This window comes from Leopardus geoffroyi, chromosome D1 (genome assembly GCF_018350155.1).
Source record: "Leopardus geoffroyi isolate Oge1 chromosome D1, O.geoffroyi_Oge1_pat1.0, whole genome shotgun sequence".
Classification (NCBI taxonomy): domain Eukaryota; kingdom Metazoa; phylum Chordata; class Mammalia; order Carnivora; family Felidae; genus Leopardus; species Leopardus geoffroyi.
Window position 1 is genome coordinate 46,049,971 of NC_059329.1, and position 21,221 is coordinate 46,071,191.

The following is a 21,221-nucleotide window of genomic DNA, read 5'->3' on the forward strand; positions in this document are numbered from 1 at the left end:
GTGCAAAAAGAAAGTTCTCAGCTACCACACAAAGAACTTGAAATTTAATATTGGCAAAACTCTGAGATGAAAACCCCAAATGGTGACCTTGGTTTATATCCCTTATTTTATTGAGCAGTGTTAAATAACATGTTAGTGGAGCTCAGTCTGAAAACCCACTTTTATCATCAGGGTCCAGTGTGTAAAAAATTAAAAAGGTGTGTAGCTAATTTTGAAGCCTAAAGAGCAAAGGGGCATCTCTCCAGTCCATATCACCTGGATGCTGCTTGATTGGTCTCCACTTTTACCCTTTGTAAGCCAGTCTTTCAGATTTGAATCCAAGCCCCAAGTGCATGTGAAGGAGAATTAAATCCACCTGCTCTGAGAAGCTCATATTCTTGAAAACCACCGGCCTGCATGGAACAATTGGTGGGACCTGGAGGGAGAAACCCAGGCCTTTTGGTCGGAATCCACATTCGTTTCACAGCCCAGTGAATGCAGCTCTGGGTGCTGCCGGATGACACAGATAAATCCAGCGCAGTAATAAACTATGCAAGCCAAAGCTCTAGCTGGTGAATCCACAAAGGAAACAAATTACAATCTCTTTGAGGCAAGGCCCAGTGAATCAGTCAGGGGGGTGGGGTTGAGGCTGAATGTGAGCTGAGGGGAGGGGTTGAGTGCTTAAATCTTGTGAGAAGGGGAAACAAAAACCACTTGAAGTGATAAGGAGCCGAAGAGAACCCAAGTTCACTAGGAATTGCCTGTCAAGCTCACCAATTATAGAAAACGTGCTTTAACCAGAAGACAAAAAATGACCCAAACTAGTGCGATCCTCAAGATTCCTCCAGAAAGCTAATGATTTCTGTCCCACTGAGAAATAAAACTGTCAACAGAGGAAAACATTTTTCCCCCATTATGGAAGTGGGTCGAAACTGTGGCAAAGTCAAGGAGGAAGCGGCAGGATTTGCTCATTACAGTTTAACAAGCTGGGAGCTGAAGAGGTGAAGGAGCCAGAGAAACAGGGGTCAGCGGTGCAGGGGATGCTGAATGGGCCAGATGGGTGAATCACACCCTGGACAAAGGGCCCTCCCCTTACCCTGCTGGGCCGCTGCCCTGACCTCCAAACAACACCCAGGGCACAAATTTGTTCCCCCTTATCAGCTGCTTAGCTCAGCAGCTGCTGCCATGAATTTCTGTTTCCTCATCTTGCCTTTTTCAAACAGTTGCCTTTTTGTCTAACTTTTGTGTGAGAAGGGAGGAGGCCGAGGGGCCAGGAGCAGAATGGAGAGATGGTGTGGTGGCGGTCAGAGGGACTGAGTGCTTTAATAGAGCGTTTCAAGAGGGGCAGAAAATAGATTTTTTAAAACAACCTCTGGGAAATCCAGAGGCCTAGAAAAGACACATGAAGTGCTGGTAATTCATTCTCTACCTGCTTACTCTGATCAAGGGCATTTTCTTCTCAGACTTTCTGTAGCAGGGCAAAAGTGGCCGGAGTGTATGAAATGGATTATGAATTGTTTGGGCCTAAACCAGCCATGAAAATAAGAGCCGGCCCGGCCCGTAGGCCAGGCCGGGAAGGGAAATGAACCTGTTGAGGATTAGTACAGAAGTAACTGAGAATCAGGCAAGGAGTCTGATGAGAAAGAAATGCAACATGCTGTATCCTTCTATCTGGAAGCAATTATGTTTGGTACCACAAGTACTTGAGTAGAAGCCTGAATGGGTTTATAAACAAGGATTTCAAAGTGTTTTTGTGATAACATTCTGTAGGGATAATGGAGTCTGGTGGCCACCTCTATTAGAAATGTGGTTACTTCAAAGATATCCTTTTCTTGTTAAAATTAGGTATTAAAAATTATGGCAATGCAACAGAAGAATAGGGAAATAAAATGCAGTGCAATAGAAAAATAAGAAACATGTTTTCTTCTGTTACCCAACAAAATTACTCTTTCATTTCCCCTTGTGGCATTTTCAGAACACCAGGGAACTGTTTATTCCCTCCTGATCGGAGGAGAGGAGGGTGGCAGGGAGGTGGAGGGAGGAAAAAGAAGAGGGAGAGCCAGTTACCCTGGAAACAGCTCCAAAGGAGGGCGTGGGAGGCTCCAAGGCCCCTTTAACCTCCACATCCTTTCCTAGCTCAAGCCTTCTGTGCCACTTTGTCCTTCCCTATTCAGGTGAATCAAGTTCGGTCCAGGGGGCATTTATTGCACACAAGCCTGTGCTAGGTGTTGTGTAAGATACAAGGCTGAGGAGTTAACAATGAGGATGATAATTGGGGATTGGGTGACCGTTCGGGGTACACTGAGTGCTCACCCGTTCCAGGCCTGGCTAGCGCTTCCCAAATGTGAGCCCTTAGTGTGCTAGTGAATGCCTTGGCCTCCGCAGATTGGGTTAAACCCTGGTCCACTTCGGCAAGTTATTTGACTTCTTCAGGTTTTGTTTCCTCATCTATAAAATGGAGATAATAATTGTACCAACCCATATCAGGCAGGGTCCAGGCAGGAAGTCCAGACTGTAGTCAGTGTAGCTCAACAAAAAGAATTTAACAGAAAGAACTGGTTTGACAGGTGCTAGAGGGCTGAATGAGAAGGGAGTTTTGAGAAGGTAACCATAGCCAGCAGTTCCCAGCACCGAGGTGGGAGGAACAAAGGGAAGAGGCTGGGACAGCCTGGTAAGGCTGGTTCCAGAATGTGGGAGGATAGTGGAGGCTGACCAGCCACTGATGCTGGGTGTTGTGTGTGTGTGTGGGGGGGGGGGGGGGGAGGGAGACACAAAAAGGAAAAAAAAAAAGCAAGTACAGGGAAAGAAGGAAATACCCCCTCTCTGGCCTGTCATCTCCTTGGAGTGCCCCCTTTTGGCAGAAATTACTAGGAAACCTTCGTCAAAGAAGAACTGATTTGCATAGTCCATGCACCAGCTGTCAACCCAAGTATAAAAAGGTAGATCTGGAGCTGAGCAAAATAGCTTAATAACAAGCTCAGTATTTCATAAAAATATTATGAGATTACATGAGTTGATATTTGTAAACTACCAGAACAGTGCCTAGCATGTGGGAAGTGCATTATAATGTGCGTTTAAAAAACAAATATATACATTAATCCATGAAAATCCAACGTGGGAAGTAATATTAGAATCCCAGGTTTATTCATGAAGATGATGGGGCTTATATCGGTCACATAAAATGCCCAAGGTTATACAAGCTCAGCACTGGTGAAGTCAAGACTGTCTGAATCCAAAGCTGTTGCTTTTACTTCTCTAAGCCCCTTGGAGGCTCAAAGACAGGCACATAAGTAAATCGCTTCACAGAGAGACTGTAAAAGTGCAATAGGACAGATGCATACAATAGAGTTTGGGGAGCCTGTGGGAAACAGTGCAAGCTACTGAAGAATGGAGAATCTGGGAAGATTTACCTGCTGGAGGATGTGGTGTTTGAGCAGAGTCGGGGAAGAATGATCAGGCTCTAATTGGCAAGTGCTGGAAGCAGAGGAAACTATGTAGCAAAGTCTTAGAGTACAGGGTGTGTGTAGAGCAGTGCAGAGCGGTGTGTCTGAGGACAAGGACAAAAATGTTCTTCACCATTCTCCTTTGGCATAAACAGTAGAGTTGAAGTACTTCAAATATTACTAGCACCAATGTGAATTAAATACTTCTTTTTAGGGCAATCACAAACACGAAGTGTTGTGTAGAACATTACACATTTGTGAAGCAATGGGAATAGCTGAAAATTAATTAATTTGTAATGCACATCCATTTTTTTTTAAACCCATATGTAGAGACATTAAAATCTGCTTACAAAAGACAAATGGTCTTGTTTCAAGACAGCTGACTGAACTAAAACTCTAATTTGAAGCTATTATGATGCCCTTTTAACAATGAACCAAATGTGGTTTCAATCAAGTTCAACTCCTTGGAAATTTAGGCACAAATTTGATTCCTTATCAATTTTATTTAATTCAACAAATCGAGTGCATTCTTGGTGCCAGACACTGTCCTAGCTATTGAGCATGCAAAGAATTGCAAATAGTGGTTCCAGCCCTCAAGGAATTCAATCTAGTATGGCAACAGATAGTTATGCAAATTTCTGTAATCAGAATGAAAAAACAAAGGTATTAAGTGCACTGTGAATACAGAAACTGGCCAGGGAGGACAGGAATGGGATTCCTTTACAGCGACCCCAGGAAGCAGCATCACAATCATGGCAGAAGTCAGTCAATGGGATGTGAAGGGAGGGTGGCCAAGACGAATTATGGAGACACATTAGTTCTATCTAGTGCTGGACCAGACCACAGGGCTGGCTAGCTAAGGAAGTCAGAGTTGAAGGGAGCTGGAAAGAGTTCTGGAAAGTTCCCATGGCTCTGAACCTGGTCTCTGTAATCCTCTGTTCAGCTCTAAAAGTAAAGAAGTTGTCATGAAACCAGAGATGGACACCATGGATGGCAATAATAATAATAGCTAACAGTTTCTGTGTATCCTCTCCATGCCAAGCACTTTAATATAAAAGTATTAAATCTAGACTTGTAGTTTTCAGTCCCCAGGAACCTATTTTCCCATTCTTTCTTGTGGTAGAATATGTGCCTTTCCCACTACAGACAATATTTTTCAGACTTTCCTGTAGTTTAATGTGATTGTGACTTAGTTTTCACCAATAGAATGTGAGTAGAATATGGGCAACTTACACACGGCACTTCCCTGAAGGAGTTCCCTTCACGTCCTCTCTCCCCCTCTACTCTGGCTGGGGCTCTGATGTGGTATCTGCTTCTGGGGAGAGTGGACAACACCCTGGAGAGAGAACCTGGGCCCCTGGACGGCTCTGTGGAGCAGTCACTTCCTCTTGCTACTGCCTTCTGCTGCTAGCACCTCTCCTTTACTGTGGCGAAAGAACAAACGTGCACAAAAGAAAAACAATATTGCTAGAGTTATGTCGGAGTTAAGAAAAGATAGGCCACAGACGGGGACTTATGACAGACTCTCACATATAAACTGTGCATGCTTCAGTGAAGAGATTATATAAGAATTATTATTGGCTTGTTTGGAAAACTTCGTTGTTTCCATCCTGGTTTCCAGAAAAGTTTCAAATGACTGAGGTTACCTATTAAGTGTCCTCCAGGTGGGAGAAAGCTCATTGTATCAAGCAAAGGCAGATTCGTTCAACAGTTTGTGAGGATTTGCTATGTGTCAGAAACCAAAGATGGACACACACACACACACACACACACACACACACAATCTACCCCCTTGAGATGTTTGTTGACTGGTGGGAAGATGTGCAAATATGAAAGCAGTATTGAGAGAAAAGTATTAGTTAATGCTCTTGGTTGCAGCAAACAAAAATCTGACTCAAATTGGTTTAAAAAAAAAAAAAAAAAGATCATTTACAGGCTTATGTAAATGATCAAGAGTTCACGGTGTCTGCTGTTGCCCCTGCCTGGAGTCAGGATCCTCTCCTCTCCCTCAGGAATAATCTCCTTCAGTCTCCTTTCCAGTCCAATCTTTATGAAAGTGGCTGTCACTTTCCTTCATTCGCCCAACTATTTATTGGGCAGTGAAGCTGGGCAGTGAAGATACGGGGGTTTAGAGGCAAAGGGTCTTTCCTCAAGAAGCTTACATTCTAGGTGGAGACAGACAATAAACAATTAGAGAAATGAGCTAATTATTGGCTTTGACAAGTTCTAGGAAGGGAAAAACCGTTCACTATGTAGTCCCTAGTGGAGGCTGACATTGGATGAAGTGGAAAAAAGACCTTACATTGACAATTTAGTGGAGATCTGAGAGAATGAACACTGTAAGTAGAGGCAATAGCAAATACAAAGGCCCTGAGGTGGAAAGGGATTGGATGGGGGTGGGAGGTGGGCCACAGCAGGGAGAGAGGTGGCTACAGCGCAGGGAGAGGGAGATTGGAGTAGGATGAGCCTGAAGAAGTTGGAAGGAGCCCGGCTGTGGGATAACCCACAGGCATCAAAGAGTCTGGATTTTATTCTACATAGGATGAAACGTTTGCTTTAAAAGGAATTTCCTGGCTACTATATGGATAAAGCGTAAAGTTAAATTCAAGACTAGATGGACCTCAAGGTCTCTGTCCACAGCAATCCATGACAGGCTACCCAGGAGCCCTACCGGTAACTGTGGACCTTGTTATCAGTGGTGTCTAACAGAACGTCCTGCAAAGATGTAAATGTTCCACACTTGTGCTATCCCATCCCACAGCCACTGCGTGCCAGTGAAACTAGGCTAGTGTCACTGAGGAACTGGATTTTTAATTTTATTCCATTTAAATTAATTTGCTTAAATTTACGGAGCCACATGTGGCTAATGGCTATTGTACTGGGCTGCGCAAAGCAACACTGAGCACCAGGTGTCTGAGGGTTTCTACTTTGAATCCCAAAGCCAGGGCCTCCCTAAAGGGTGAGAGAGTAAAGGCTATGTTAATCCCTAAACGCTACCCCCTCTGGGCGTTCAGTTTGGCAAGATGGAGCGGCTCAGGAGGCAAGCTGAGCTTCATTTAGGCACTGGGGAGGCACGTGCACACGGTTACGAGGCGCTCCACGCGCGTCCTCAGGGGAAGCCCCGCACTGCGAACAAAGGTTCGGGGACCTCTCTTTCCAGAACGCAGGAGCCTGGCGCTCTCGCGGCTGCGGGTGAGGTCCAGCCATTGGCAGGAGGGGAACACTGGACCGCAGCAACTCGCCCCGCCTGCCACATCAGCTCTGGGCGCAGCACAGGTGGGCTGGGGAAGGAAGGGATCGAGGCAAGCCACTGAGCGAGGCTGGGGGTGCGGGAGGCCCTTCACTGAGCAGTCGCCTCTTCCTCGCGGGGATGGGGGCGGGGATGGCGCGGGAGGTCAACCGCACCGGATCTGCTTCCTGGGCTTGCTTTCGCTTTGCCGGGGGTTTGGCGAGGCCTGCGCACCGCAAGCGAGCCGGGAGAGCGGCGCAGGTGGCCGCCGAGGAAGCGCGGGGGCTAGCGCCTTTCACCCTTCCCGACCCTCTGCTCTTTACCCGAGGACGCAGCCTCGGCTCAGACTCGGTGCCCTGCGGCGCGCGTGGTTCGTGGTTGGCCGTCAGGCGCCCCTGACCTTGGTTTCTCCCCGGTGCCAGGTCTGCGCAAGGACCATGGGCGCCGCGCTGGGCACGAGCGCACGGCTGGCGTCCCTGCGGGGCCGGGCCTGCGGCGCCGTCCCGCGCTGGGCGCCCTCTGCACCCGCCCGAGGCTGCCACTCCAAGCCCGGCGCGTCGCGCCCGGTGCCCCTGAAGAAGCGCGGTTACGATGTTACCAGGAACCCGCATCTCAACAAGGTAACGGTCCGGGAGGGCAGGGTGGCCCTGGGGCTGGCGGGGAGGGGCGCCCCGCCCCCTGGGTCTGGGTTGGATCTTCCCAGGCGCCCTTCCAGCGGTTTTCCATTTTTGCCTTACAGAGGCTTGGTGTAACTCGCTTCGGCTCCCCCACCCCCCCCCCTCCTTTTCTGCGTGGAAAGAGGTGACCAGTCATGTAGGGGGGCTTATTTCTTCTACAGGAACAATAAAAATTGGGTTGATATCCTCGTGGCCCGTACGACCTGGTGTCAGATCTTCCCCTGAAGCTTACTAATTCTGTTGGTCTTGGGCAGTTCATTTAACCTCTGTCAGGTTCACGTTTTCTTATCTGTAAATGAGAGACAGTTGTCTCCTGCGTGTTGTGAGACGTAAAGGGAAAATGGAGGCAGAATTCTTAGCACGGTGCCTGATACCCAGTGAGAACAAATGTCGACTAAGGTTGTAATTATTATTCTGAGTTAAGGTTAATTTGAGAGTGGGAATAAGGAAGTCTAGAATTAAAGAACTTTTAGACCTTGACGGGGCGTCAGAGAGCCTAACTCAAATCTCTCCTTTTACAGATGAGGAAACAAAACAAAGGGAACTAGCTCAAGGTCACGAGCTAGTTAGTTCTGGTTCTGCCACTGGAATCCAGAACATGGTGCTTAAGAGCACACGCATTTGTTTCTGGAAGTAGAGTTTAGTATCACTGGTGGTAAAACCCTGGAAGCAAGACGCTTCGGTTTGAGGCCTGTCTCCCGACACCTCCTCAGATTAATTTGGGCATCTCATTTACTGTCTACAGGGTTCAGCTTTCTCCTGCTTAAAATGATAGCATGACAGGCCACTGTTCCTACCTCATTTGGTTATTGTGACAATTAAATTAATTACTGAAGTTGAAATGATACTTTAAACTATATAGTGCTTGATAAACAAGTAGTTACTACAAAACAAACATTTTTGATAATTTCTTTGACTCAGGATTGTAAAATTCAGGTGAGGAAATACACGTGGAGAGGTGTTTTTGAGAAATAGGAACAATTATACAGATGCTAAATATTGGGTTTATTTCCTGCAGAATTAATAGAAGCTATGAAAAAAAAAAATCTTTCCCTATCACATCACTCTTTGTCTCCTCCAAAAGAGACCTTAAGTCCTTTGTATATTACTACTTTGGGGTATTTAAGGCGTTTTATGAATTTTGATTACTTTGGTAGCAAGTGTTAAAAAAGTCAACTCAAACTGGCTTAAGCAGACAAAAGCCTTCTTTAACTAAATATCTAGAGGAAGGGTTGCAGGCAAGACTTGACCCAGCAGTCCAGATGGCATCTCTAAGGGTGCAGGTGCTTTCTGGCTCTCTGCTTCTGCAATGTCAGCTTTATCCTCAGACTCCATCCAAGGGAGTCTTTAGCCTCTGTGCTGCCAAAATGTCCTATCTCTTTTTTTCACACCACACTGTGCAGGGATAGAAAGACACTTTCTTCTGGTAGAGAAGGATACTTTCTCTGAAGTCTCAAGAAAAGAGTCATCTGTCCCACCAACTCTGATTGAATTCCCTTCCTATTCTCAAACTGATTACCATAACTTAAGCCTGTCAGGGCTCACTCTTAGAATTAAAGATAGAGTTTAAGGTAGTGCCACTCATACCAACTGTTTTAGAGTAAGGGGATGTGGCTTCTGCACAGTAAATCTGTGCACAGTCATCAGATGAAGGAGGGGCTGGGGCTGGAAAGCAAAACAATAAATTCCCACCACAGACTCCAATTGTTTTGACAATATGTGCCTTAGAAGTATTGGCATGTTACCAGTCAGCACTTAACTGCTTTGTGAATAGTTAAAAAAAATAAAAGAAGGTCTTGAATGTCTTCTTTTTTAGCCCTAGGTGTATGACTGCCTAAAAGCACTCTCTCCTTGTCCCTGATATAAATTTTTTTCTTCCTAAATAATATAAATGGGACGTTGTCCATAAAGCTAGTGGGCCTGACCCTTTCATAATATTTAAGATTTTTTGTATATCCTTGAAGTCAGGTGATGCTGGTCTGGGGTGAGGAAGGTATCTGGGGTGATGCAGAGGGAGTCTCTTGGCACCCCCCATTCACCCTTGGGGAGGGTGGGAGGAGCAGCAACAGAAGGAACAGCACTGCAGGGCGCTGCTGCTGACACTCTTCACTTCCCCCTGCAGTGCCCCCCGTCTTGCTGTCCGCTGACCTCCAGCACTCTGAGACTCTCCAGGGAAGGCTTGAAGCGTGCACTTTCCATCAGCCAGATGGGGAGACTTGCTGACTTAAACAGAACTGAGGTTATCACTGAGAAAATAAGAGGAAGGCAGCTTGGAAGGGAGCTGCACTTAGTGGGCGGGTCTGTGGGTGGATTTTGTTTTTTTTTTTTTTGCTAGACGATGAGCTCCTCCAGGGCAGGGGCTGAGTTTCATGCATTTGTGGCTGGCATGGGGTATTTCCTGAAGGATCTAATAAGGCCATGAGCATGAAAATTAGCATTACATTCTTGGAATGTGTTTACGAGGTTCTTTTTAATTTTTAACTTTATTTTTTTAATTGAAGTATAGTTGACATATGATATTCCATTAGTTTCAAGTGTGGTTGTTGCCAGAGGCGAGGTGAGCGGCATTGGGGATGGGTGAAATAGGTAAAGGAGGTTAAGAGGTACACATTTCCAGTTATAAGATAAATAAGTCACGGGGATGTAGAGTATAGCATAGGGAATGTGTTCGCTAGAAATGCATCCCAGTTTAGATAGGTCAGGAGAGGCATTTAAGAAGAAGCTTGAGGGCAGCACATTGTTGGGAGATGGAATTCTCTAGGAGAAGAGCTGCCGAATGGGCCAAGTATCACTGCTGTTCTGGAATGACTGGGTCTGGTTCCAGCTCTGTCATAATCTATCTGCCCGTGTGATCTGTGATGAGTTCATGAGCCCCTCTGCCCATGTCGCACCACTGCTCTGAGGATCATGGGAGATACCTGTGAAATCATTTTGCAAACTGAAAGAAACGAAATATTTAATGATCATGTTGACATTCCAGAGGTGGGGGTGGAGGGGCCCTTAGAAATGACCTAGTCTGCAGGTTTTCAGATTACGGGTCACAAATTTTGGAACATGAAGTTAAGCTTAGTGGGTCTAACCAGCATTTTTATTTTAAAGAAATAGGTTAGAATAGAATTTAAAAAGAGCAAATGCATTAAACTTCATAAAGAAAAGTATTAAGTCACCACGTGAAAAACCAGTTTTCACTATGGATTGTTGTAAAGAAAAAAAGTTTTTGAAAATCATTGTTCTCATTCAGTTCCACAGTTTCAGATGGAGGGACAAGCTGAGAAGGTAAGCCCAGAGAGATCATCATGGTTGCAGAAGTGGATAGAAGCAGCCTGCCTTCTGATTTTCAGTCCACTGAATAGCAACGACAATTCTCATTTACATCTGCTTTGGCTGATTTAGGCATATTCCTAATAATGACAGAATTAGAACTAGAGGATTCTGAGTTCCCTATTGGAGTCTAGGTTTTCTAAGTGATGCAAATTCAATGGTACGTCAATTTCTGTTTCTTTTTTTTACTACCATTTATACTTTTCTTGTAAGATTTATGTAAGGACCTCTTCTATTACCCATTGACAGTGGCAACAAGGCAGATATTTGATACATATTACAAGATGTCAGCTATATTTTACTTACATTAAATAGGTAACTATCAACCCCTATTTATAGGGCTGTCTTCATAGGCAGGTTTTCATCCCCATTCTATTCAGGTAGCAAGTGGGCCTTCAGAACATTTCTGGCCTCACCTTTACCAGTACCCTCTTTGGGGAGGGGCCTTCCTATTCCCTGCTCCCCATACTAGATTCCAGTCCCTGCATTCGTCTTATCTCTCTGTTTGTTTCCTTTTGGCACTGAGCATGCTGTGATAATGGCTGGTTGGTGTTCCACACTAGGCCCTGAGCACCATGCAGACAGGCTGTTTCGTCGCATGGTGTTCTCTGTGTCTGACTTGAGATGCCCAATGAATAGATGCTCTTTAACGATCTCAATGGAGTTATGACCCCTTTCCTCTCAACTTTATTAATCCTAGTGCTGCTACTTTGCAGGTACCCTAATGCTCTTGTTGCCCGGACAAATGCCTGCCAGCGGCCTGTTTGGAGGACCCTTACCTCCCCAGACTTAAGGGCATTTCACTGAAGGTATACATTATTTCTTGGAGTGCATCAGCCTCCTCCTTTGACCCATTTGCCAGCAGTGACTTTCGCTGTAAACTTCCACCAGCCCTCCACCTGCCTCTCTGCAGTTTTTTCTCTTGAGCTTGATGGGAAAGAACAAGTGAGAAGGGTCCTTAGTCAAATCACCATGATTATGTGCCAGCACATTTCATGCAGCATTCAGAGACTGCAGGGCCCTGCAGGTGACCACCTTCCTACGTGGACCTGATGCATGTAGGTTAGTGAGCGTGTCAAGGTTTGGCGGCCAGTGCTGCAGCGTTTCAGCTGAATCTCTTGTGTCTTCAGTGGTGAGTCCTTAGGTTCTCACACAGCTAGGATTTGCCTTTGGTTAAGCTGTATGTTTTTATTTGGTGCCAGCTTAGAACTTGATCTTGCCTCCTTTGCGTGAGGGGAGCCGGTGCCATACTTGGCTCACCGATCAATCAGGAGATGATGTCTGGGTCATATGGGCATTTAGAAGTTTGTTGGTGATGCTGTTTCCTGCACCCAAAGCAGAAAACATCATGTGTCTTCGTGAGACTTCTGCTTTGGACAGGATGTTGACTTGGGCACCCCTGATTGACAGAGAAGCAGTGGGTTAGGAAGTCAACACTATTTCCATTAGCAGCAGTTCACTCTACACTTGAGCTTCGTGTACAGTGACTCAGGACATTGAAGCTCAACTATCGTTCCAATATTTTAAGAACAAACAAGCAGAGGCAGGTTGGAATTAAATCCCACCTTGTTGGCTACCGTTCTGGCTTCATGAGATTGAAAGCATTTGCTGTTAGGGCTTCGTGCTTGTAATGGCTGACAGAACCCGTATTAGTCTGGCTAAAGGTTAGGCAATTGTAACGAAGCAAACCCAATATGGAGGCTTAAACAAGACAGAGGGTAGGTCTGTCTTATAAACAAGTTGGGATGGACAATTGCAGGTTGGGGATGTGGCTTAATTTTATTTTTCTCCATCTTCAGCATCCATCTTACGTTTCATGGTCCACGATGGCTGCTCTGGCATCTGCCATCAGTTCCTTACAGAAGCCAGAGGGAAGGAGAAGTGTCTTTCAAGGGCACAGATTGAACATGGCAGATATCTCCACTCACGTTCAGCATCCCTACTATCACCAGCCTCGTTCAGTCCATCATCCCATGTCTCGATTTTGCAGGAGCCTCCTCATCGGTCTACCACCTTCCAGTCTTATTCCTTCCGATTCTTAACCCCATCTTGAGAGGCTAAAACTTGCACACATCCTCAGCCACTCTCTTTCTTTCACACCCCGTAGCCAGTCAACCAGATAGTTCTGTTGCTGTGTTTTTGGACAAGTCTGGAATCCAACCCCTGCTTACCATGGGTCCCACCCTGACCTAAGCCACCAACATTCCTTGGCTGGATAAACTGCAGCCTCCTAGCTGGCGTCCTTGCTACCACCTGAGCTCCTCTTATTTGCTCTGCACACAACAGCCAGTGTGATCCTTATAAAACTGTTTGGTCACGTCGCTCTTCTGCTCAAACCCCACAAAGTCAGAGTCCTTAGAACACCTTGGGTGATTTGACCCTCTCTGACCTTGTCTTTGCTACTCCTCAGCCTCACTCACTGCCCAAACCAGCTGGCCTCCTCGATGTTCCTCACACACTGTAAGCATGCTCCTGCTTCAAGTCTTTGCAGTGGCTGTTCCCCCTTCCGTGAACACACGTCCCCTCCATAGCCACATGGCCATCCCCTCGTCTTCTTCAGGGCATCTCCCTTTCGCAGTGAGACCTACTCTGCCCCACCAGATGCAGTTGTGAATGTCCTTCAATTTTCCTGGTCCTCCTGAACGTGGTCTACTTTCCTCCATGGTGTTTGATATTTCCTAATGTACTATTTAATGACCTCACCTAATATATCTCTTGTTTATCTCTTGTTTATTGTCCCCACTATCATGTAAGCTCCGTTAAGACAGGCATTTTTGTCATATTTGTTCATTGATGTATCCAAGCTACTCAGAACAGTGGCTGGCCCATACTTAGTGCTCAGTAAACAGTTATTGGATGAGTGAGTCATTCAGAGACACGTCTGCTAAGATTCCTTCCTTTCACCTCCCTTTTCACCAAAGCCCCCATCTTTCACCCTGTGTCTCTGCTCCCCAAGGATCTGCCTGTGTAGTGTGTATATGCCCAGGATCACCTCTATCTGGAGTGTAGATCACTATGGCCTTCTCTATGGCCCACTATTGCTATGACCCGTCTCTAACACAAGGGTGGCATTCTTATTCTGTGTCCTATTTCAAAGTTTGCCTGCATATCATTAGTTATCTTCTAGAGGCAATATGTTTAGTTTCATGTAATAAAATGTTAACCTAGGAACCCTGCCACCTGTTCTAAAAATGATTGTAAACAGCAACCACTAGATCTTAGAAATAGTGACACTGGAGGGCACGTCCCATACAGAAATAAGTGTTGTCTGGCTCAGACTTGAACCAGCTGGCATCTCAGCCAGTCCAGCTCTCTGGGCTGTCTGTGTGGAGTGTCTGTGGATACATTTCCAGGTTCATCTCCAGTCTCCCTGTTTATAGTTTCTCTTGGTCCCCTTGGACCTTTGTAGGTTCTGGGGTTATGGCTTTATTTTACTTTGCATTTTTGCCATTGCTACCAAAGGTTTCTTTTATCATCTACCTTCTTCTTTCCAGATGCCCATTTTGTGGCGAGGGGGAGAAAAGGGCCTTTCATTCCTATGGCCGTTGCAGAGGGATCACTAATGTGCAGCACTTTTGTTTGTAAGGACATGGACTGTTGTCCGCTTCCAAAACTTCACTTTGATGTGTGAAAAGTACATTGGGAAATCCTTTGGGGTGATGTCTGCCTGCCTCTCTGATGCAGAACACAAAAGATGCTCTATGATGGTGTGATGAAAATCTGAGGGATACCCTACAGTTGGGGAGCTGAGGTCAGCGGTTAAAAGCATGCATTCATTCTGTACCCAAACGGTTGCCTGGCAGCCTGCTTAAAACACAGTTCCGACCAAAAGGGACACAGTAAAGAGTAAAATGTACCCAGTCATTTGAGGAGAGGGATATTTGATGGAAAGATCGTCAGCTTTGAGGAACTTGAATAAGAGAAAATCAAAGCTGCATTTGCTTTTAAAAGTTTTACTGAAAGCTGGAAGGACTGTAGAGTTGAATTGAATGATTAGCAACCTGAGAATATTTTTTTTTTAAAGGATTTTGTCTGGATTCTGCACTGTTGTTGGCTAGTATCTACATGAAGCCCACAGCACACTCGGTCCTGAAACGTACTCCCCTAAGGTGTGGAACTCTGGAGAGGGCAGACCCTGCTGGGTCCTTTGTTTTGTTTTGTTTTGCTCTTTCAGAAAACAGAAGGACGGAGCCACTGTCTGCACAAGTTCGCGTCTCTCCTGAGTTGCTGAGGTGTCCTGTGACTTTCCCAGTAGGAGAAAGAAAGGAAGCCAAGTGCCTTCATTGTGTAAGGTGGAGCTGGGTCTCCACTTACACTAGACAGTCTCTATTCCCTCTTTCTCTGGTTTCTGAAGGAGGTGTTGAGTTTTCCAAGCCAGGTTCCTACTGTACCGAATTTCCTTCCATAGTGGAGTGCCTTGTGGAGGGGATTCAAGTAATAATTAAATGAGCTAGAATTTTTTTAGGGCATACAGTGTGCCCAGAATTGTTCTAAGCAGTTTTTATGATTAACACGTTTCATGTAATACCACAACCTTGTGAAGCACGCTGTTATTTTACAGATGAGGAAATGGAGGCACAAGGAGGTTGGCTGAGTTAGCTAACTTGCCCAAGGTCATGCAAGTCATAATGGCAGAGCTGGGTCTTGAACCCAGGCCATCTGGTTATAGGCCCGCATCCTCTACCAACCCTGCCCTCCTCCATGATGCACAGCCACCTCCGGGCGGCACGTGCCCTCTCACTTGAGGCTGGCACATGGAGTCTGATGCTCTGGGGTCTTGCCAGGCACTAACAGCGTACTCCGTGTCGTGGAACCTCTGACAAACTGTTACCACCTCCACTGGCTCTGTTAGATCAGACTCTGGGAATTGGAAAGAACTTTAAAGATCACTGGATGCCTTCTCTTCACCCTTTAAATGTGTGTAATTTCCCAAAGACTCGTTTGTGTATCAAATTTATTCAATCAACATTTGCTCAGTATCTTTTATGTTTTAGACAGTGGAAATCCAAGGTGAATACCACCTTCTTTTGCCTTCAGGGAGCTTACCATGTAAGAGGGGTGATGGTGGGACCAGTTAGTAAGCAGGAAGTTGAATTCAGTAGGTCAGTGTAATGAGAGGCGCATGGGTATTAGGGCTCTTCAGGGCTACCTCTGCCACACTGCCTTCCTTAATAATGCCACATGGAAGCTACTCATTCATCCTTTACACTCCTTTGGCGTTTAGCTCATGCAGTCATGGCTCTTTTCCACATTTGGCCTCAGTATACCTTTATAGTATGCATGATTGTCTCCATCTTGATATCATTTTCAGAGCCAGAGCCATGTCTGAGGCATCATGTGCCCAGCTACAATGCCTTCTTCGTAGTACCCTCTACAACCATTAATTACATGAATCACTTTCACATTCCCTCCTGGACAGGTAAGAAACGACTATGGTGAAGACTGATGGTATACAATCCCATCTCCTGTCTCTTCTAAAAAGATGGTGACAATGTGAATCCTATTTAGATCTCTCCATGGGACTTGGAGGATTTTGAAAGCCAGTAGGAATGTGTTATTCTGGTCATATACATTTTGAAAATCCATTTCTTTAAGAGAGTCTTCTGCTCTGATGCTGTGCCAGATGCACGTCATCTAAAGAATAGCAGCTTTATGATGACATTTTTTATTCTCATCCTTGAGGCTGCTTTAAAGACATTAGATTTAAACCCGCTAAAACTAACAACAGGTTAAAGGATTTTGGAGGCTGAGGGGAAGTAGTCAGCTCAAATCGATTGCCTGTGGTTTTCCAGGGGTATGGCCTGGACCAGGTAGTAGGCAGGAGAGCACACAGGCTACAGTCTAGGAATTCGGAGTCAAGGTTGTAGTTGCAGCTCTGTCATTCACTACATTTGAGATCTTGGGAATGCCACTTCATTTCTCTAAGCCTCAGTTTCTCATTTTGGAAGGGAGATGATAATAAAATATACCTACTTCACAGGGTACTCCAGTGATTAAATGAAATAATATATGTCAAGCACATTGTAAGTGCCCAGTTAATTCTCAGTTAATCCATGTCTCTGAAGCTTCTGCTCCGTTCCTAACACAAGGCATCACACCATAGGCTGCGGACCTACCCTCTTAGAGAATCCATTCTGAAGCAGAAGGGAAGACCGAGAGATCCAAATTCATTTTCCATTGGCAGGGATACAACCGATTTGGGCAGAGGTTTGATAAGAGAGGAATGAGTCAGGGAAGAGGCAGGTTGGGTGGAGACGTTATGATAATTTCTCTGTACTCGACAGAGCTTAAATTGGATGATCTAGATGTTTGTCTCAAAGAAACTTGAATAAAAATGTCTGTGGCAGCAGAAAACTCAAGAGCCGTGTGAAGAGCTCGTACTTCTGGAAGTTGAGACTGGGGTGGAAGGGAGTGGCCACCATCAAACCCTGCAGGAATCTCAGGATTTTGTCCCAACATCTTGGCACATTCTAACCAAGCAGTTAAAAATGAACTCTGGAAAACAAACCCAAACTTAGCAGATCTGTTTATCTGCCAGTCCATCGGTCTCTATCTGTCTCTAACACTCTGTCTCATGAGGTTATGATATCAAGACAGCAAGACAAGAGAATGTCTGCTATGGTAGTTGAGCATAGAAGTTAAAATGTTGCTTCAAATTTAGCTAAATTGGGCACAGCCCACTTCACCAAGCTGGCAACCAGACTGGGCAGAGTTTAAGAGACTCCTACAATCTCCATATACTCTGCTGTGGGTCATTAATGAATAATTGCATAAAAACATTTTAAATGAGGCTCTGTTAGAACTCAGGATGAGCATCCCTCAAAAGACTAATAGGTCATCTTGCCCAGCCCTCCATCTCTGAGCAGTTACCATGATTTTACAGGTAAGGTTTCAAAGGCCCAGAGGGGCTGGATGTCCTGCCCAGGGAGTGAGTTGAGGTTGGTGTCTGTCCCTTTGACCTGCTGCCTTTGTCTGCCCTCCTAAAATAGTACCTGAGTCAGCCCCATCGACTATGCAGTGTGCCTTTGAGTCTCTCCATAGAAAGGGGATGCTTTGATATCGAACATGGACATATGCTGGGTGTCCATTTGTGAAGGAAGAGTAGGCCTGCTCCTGATTCCCACCTTCATTTCAGATTTTGTGTCTTTCTCTGCAGTAACGTGATCATGAAGACAAAACAGCTGACAGAGAGCTTAGCCCTAATGTCATGCTCTCCCTTCTTATCTCTTTTATTTTTGGTCTTTTCCACGCCATCATTGTTTGTTTTGACTGGTGAAATCACTTCAGGTCATAGAACAGTGAACAGCGATGCCGTTGCCCCCTGATAAAGCAGGCATGGATATGGTGTGGGGAAAAAACCCTGTTAACAGCCATTTTTAGAAACAGGCTTTGAAATCTGTCCATCAGAGCTGGAAGATTTCCACTGTTTTCACACTCCAGGAGCTGGCAGGAGCTTCTCCTCACGTCTCAGAAGCCTCAGGAGCTGCCTGGCCATGCCTGTGGGAGATGACAGCATGGGTGTGGGTGCGCATCCTGCCGTGGGGCACTGGGAGGGAGGGCCTGCAGGGCGGAGACGTAGTCCTGCCTCCAGGAATTGGCCCAGGCTGGAGGCCCTTGAGCATCATGGGCTGTTCCTTTGTTGACTGAGCTGTTTAGCATTCTGTGACCTCCTACCAGTTAACTGGACACCGAGTCAGCTCCCTCCTCCGGGACTCATAATTGCTGGAGTAATAATATTAGAAACAATAATAATGAACACTTAGATAATGCCTGCCCTGCCAGATACTTTTATAGATGCCTTACATATATTATCGCCAAGCAGAGAAAAAATTGTGAAGTAAACTTTTCCTGTAGCTGTCTATAGAGAAGGACAGCAAGTAAATAAAAGTATACAGATGGTTATTAGTGGTAGAGATGAAATAAACAGGGCACAATGTGAGAGCATAACAGAGGGTAGACTTCAATGGTGAGGGAAGACCTCTTAAGGAGGCGATATTTGAGAAGGTTCCTAAAGAGAGAGGAGCCAACCAGAGGAGAAGCCAGGGTAAGAGTGATTGGGGCAGAGGGAACAGCTCATGCAGAGTCTGGAGGCAGCAAGCAGCGTGGAAGGCTGGGTGCTGAGCCCTGACATAATGGAGTCCAATGGGAGTGTGACGAACAAGGCAGGGGGAGGTGCGGGCCTTACCTAAAATCAGGGTGGAGAGGACTCGGGGGCCAGAGCATGCAGGGCCGTGGAGTCTGGCTGCCGGGTTTCATTCTCTGTACAACAGGACACTCTTACATGATTCTAAGTGAGGAAGTGATGGGATTGGATTTACGTGAATGAACGGTCTCTCTTGTTGCCCTCAGGTTGGAGGGCAAGAGTGGAAGCAGGAAGACCACTAGAGGTGACTGCAGCAGTGGGAGCGAGAGAAGACAGGGCTGGCACGTGGGTGATGGGGTGGAAGGCAGAGGAGAGAAGTGGCTGGGTTGGAAATTGAGTTTGAAGGTGGACTGGATGGGACATGACCCTGTGTCCTTCTTCAGATTGACCAGGACTCCATCTGCACAAATTTCCCTGTCATGCCACCCAAGCTCAATGCAGCTGCTGCTATAGTTGGTGGTGATACTTCCCATACTTCCTCAGCACACCTCATAATAACAAGGACATAGAAGGCTGGCGTTTTACCTTTGGAAGTGCTTCCTGGTGGGTCATCTCATTTGATGCCCACAAAAACCTTGTGACGCAGGCCATCTGTTTTATAGGGGGCAACACCAGGGCCCAGAGAGCCTAAGTGAATTGCCCAGGTATCCCAGACAATGACAGGCAGCAGTAATGAAGGGATCAATCCAGGTTCTCTGAGACTGTTCACTGGTTTATTAAACAGACATCTGTTGAGCACCTTGTGTGTCCAGGCACTGTGCTGGGTTTGAAAAAGAATGGGTTGAATCAGTCATGATCTTTGTCCTCAGGGAGCTTAGGGTTCAGAGGAAGAGACAGACTTGAAAACCCATAAATGTCATGCAGTATAATAGATTTTATATTACATTAAAATTATGTTATTAGTAATGCCCAAGACATTTTTGCCTTGGTGGGGAGAAGGGTGAAGTTTCTTAAAGTGGATGGCCTTGGATCCTTATATTAAATTATGTAAATAATGTGTGATGTAAAGTAAGAATGGAAATCTGCTCTGACCTCTCTCCTGAGGTAACTACTTAATTTTATCTGTGTCTCAGTGCTAATACCTAAAAGGTATATAGGGATTCCCTGGGCGGACAAGGTGGAGGAAAGGCATCCTGAGCAAATATGGTAGAATGGCATGGCCTGTGAAGAACTGTGGGTGATTCTGAAGGACAGAGTGTGTGGGGTGATGGGGCTGGAGAGCAAGGCAGGGTCAGATATGGGTGGGGGACTAGGGCTGCTGTTGCCTGCTTGAAGAGTTTGATCTTAGTCCTGAAGGGAGGGGGCGCTGGGACGTGATACTGTGGGATTCAGAAGCGCCTAACGTGACAATGGGGAGGCCGACGCATATCTGAGAGGTGCCAAGGAAGCAGAGACTGCATCCATTCCAGAATTCCTTGAGTGCCTAATAGGAGGAGGAGATCAAGATTTATTGTCAATATTCAAAAAAAAAAAAAAAAAAAAAAAAAGAAGAAGAAGAAGAAGAAAAGCAATTGGAAACCAAATATTTATCCATCATAAATTTATACAGCTTCACTAGGATATTATATTTCTTTGTCTTTGCCTAGAATTAAACAGAGTAAAACTATTAATACTGGTTATCTAATGCCAGGATCAGAAATTCTGCTTGGCTTAGAACGTTGTTGTGTTTTAAACGTTGGAAAATTTTTGTTAAGTGCAAGATTTCTGAAAACCTGAAATTCCTTAAGGAGTACTTTGGCACCGGGGGAAATGTGAGGACTTACTGACTTAGCCTTGCTTTAAGTGTTTTACTCTGAATATTGGTTGTTCTGATACTGATCCTGGTTCTGATTCCGTTCCCACAAAGCAGTAATCTGGTTATAATTTTATCTCCCAAAGTGGAGAAAAGATGCTGACTCACTGAGAACATGGTCATTTTTGTCATGAGGGGACATTGCCAAGCCTGGCCTCGCTGCCCTTCCCCCATCACAAAGACTGAGTGCGATTGTATTTTAACACCTTCAGGGTTCAAGGGACTTCCTTTTTCTTCTGTGTTTTCCTTAAATCCCCTGGAAAAGCAATAATTCTTTACACTGAAAATGGAAAAAAATATTCATAGTTCAGAAAGTGTATTTTCTAGATGAGAATTTCCTTCCTCTGTTTTTTCTTTTCTTCCTCTATTTTTTTCCCCCCTTGAGAAGACTTAGGTGGAATAGAAACAAGGATTTGAAGTTCATGCAGTATGAACCTCTCACAAATTTGGCCTTCCATGGGCAGAGTGTTGTCACTTTCTCCATTGGATTGAATTTTAGCTTGCCTTTCGCTTTGCTGAGTCCTGGTTTGTCTTTGTAAACCATAATTCCTGGGGAAGGAAAATAGCAAATCAAAAGCTTATGGGAATGATTTTTTTTGGCAAATTTGACCCAGTATCAGTCACTTGTCTAGGTAAA

At 45.5% G+C, this 21,221-nt stretch overlaps 1 protein-coding gene across 3 annotated transcripts in view; it reads left to right on the forward strand.

The window, feature by feature from the left end:
* Positions 1–6,580: 6,580 nt before the first annotated feature.
* ME3 (malic enzyme 3) overlaps positions 6,581–21,221 on the forward strand; it is a 184,626-nt gene continuing 169,985 nt past the window's right edge. Inside the window, exons 1-2 of one of the 3 annotated variants that reach the window (XM_045483694.1) lie at positions 6,581–6,698; positions 7,074–7,271. In XM_045483694.1, the coding sequence (XP_045339650.1) occupies positions 7,089–7,271 (183 nt within the window). In that variant the 5' untranslated portion in view covers positions 6,581–6,698; positions 7,074–7,088. Of the gene's footprint in view, positions 6,749–6,848; positions 7,272–21,221 lie in introns of those variants that run through there. The other 2 variants (XM_045483695.1, XM_045483696.1) reach the window with 2 other exon arrangements.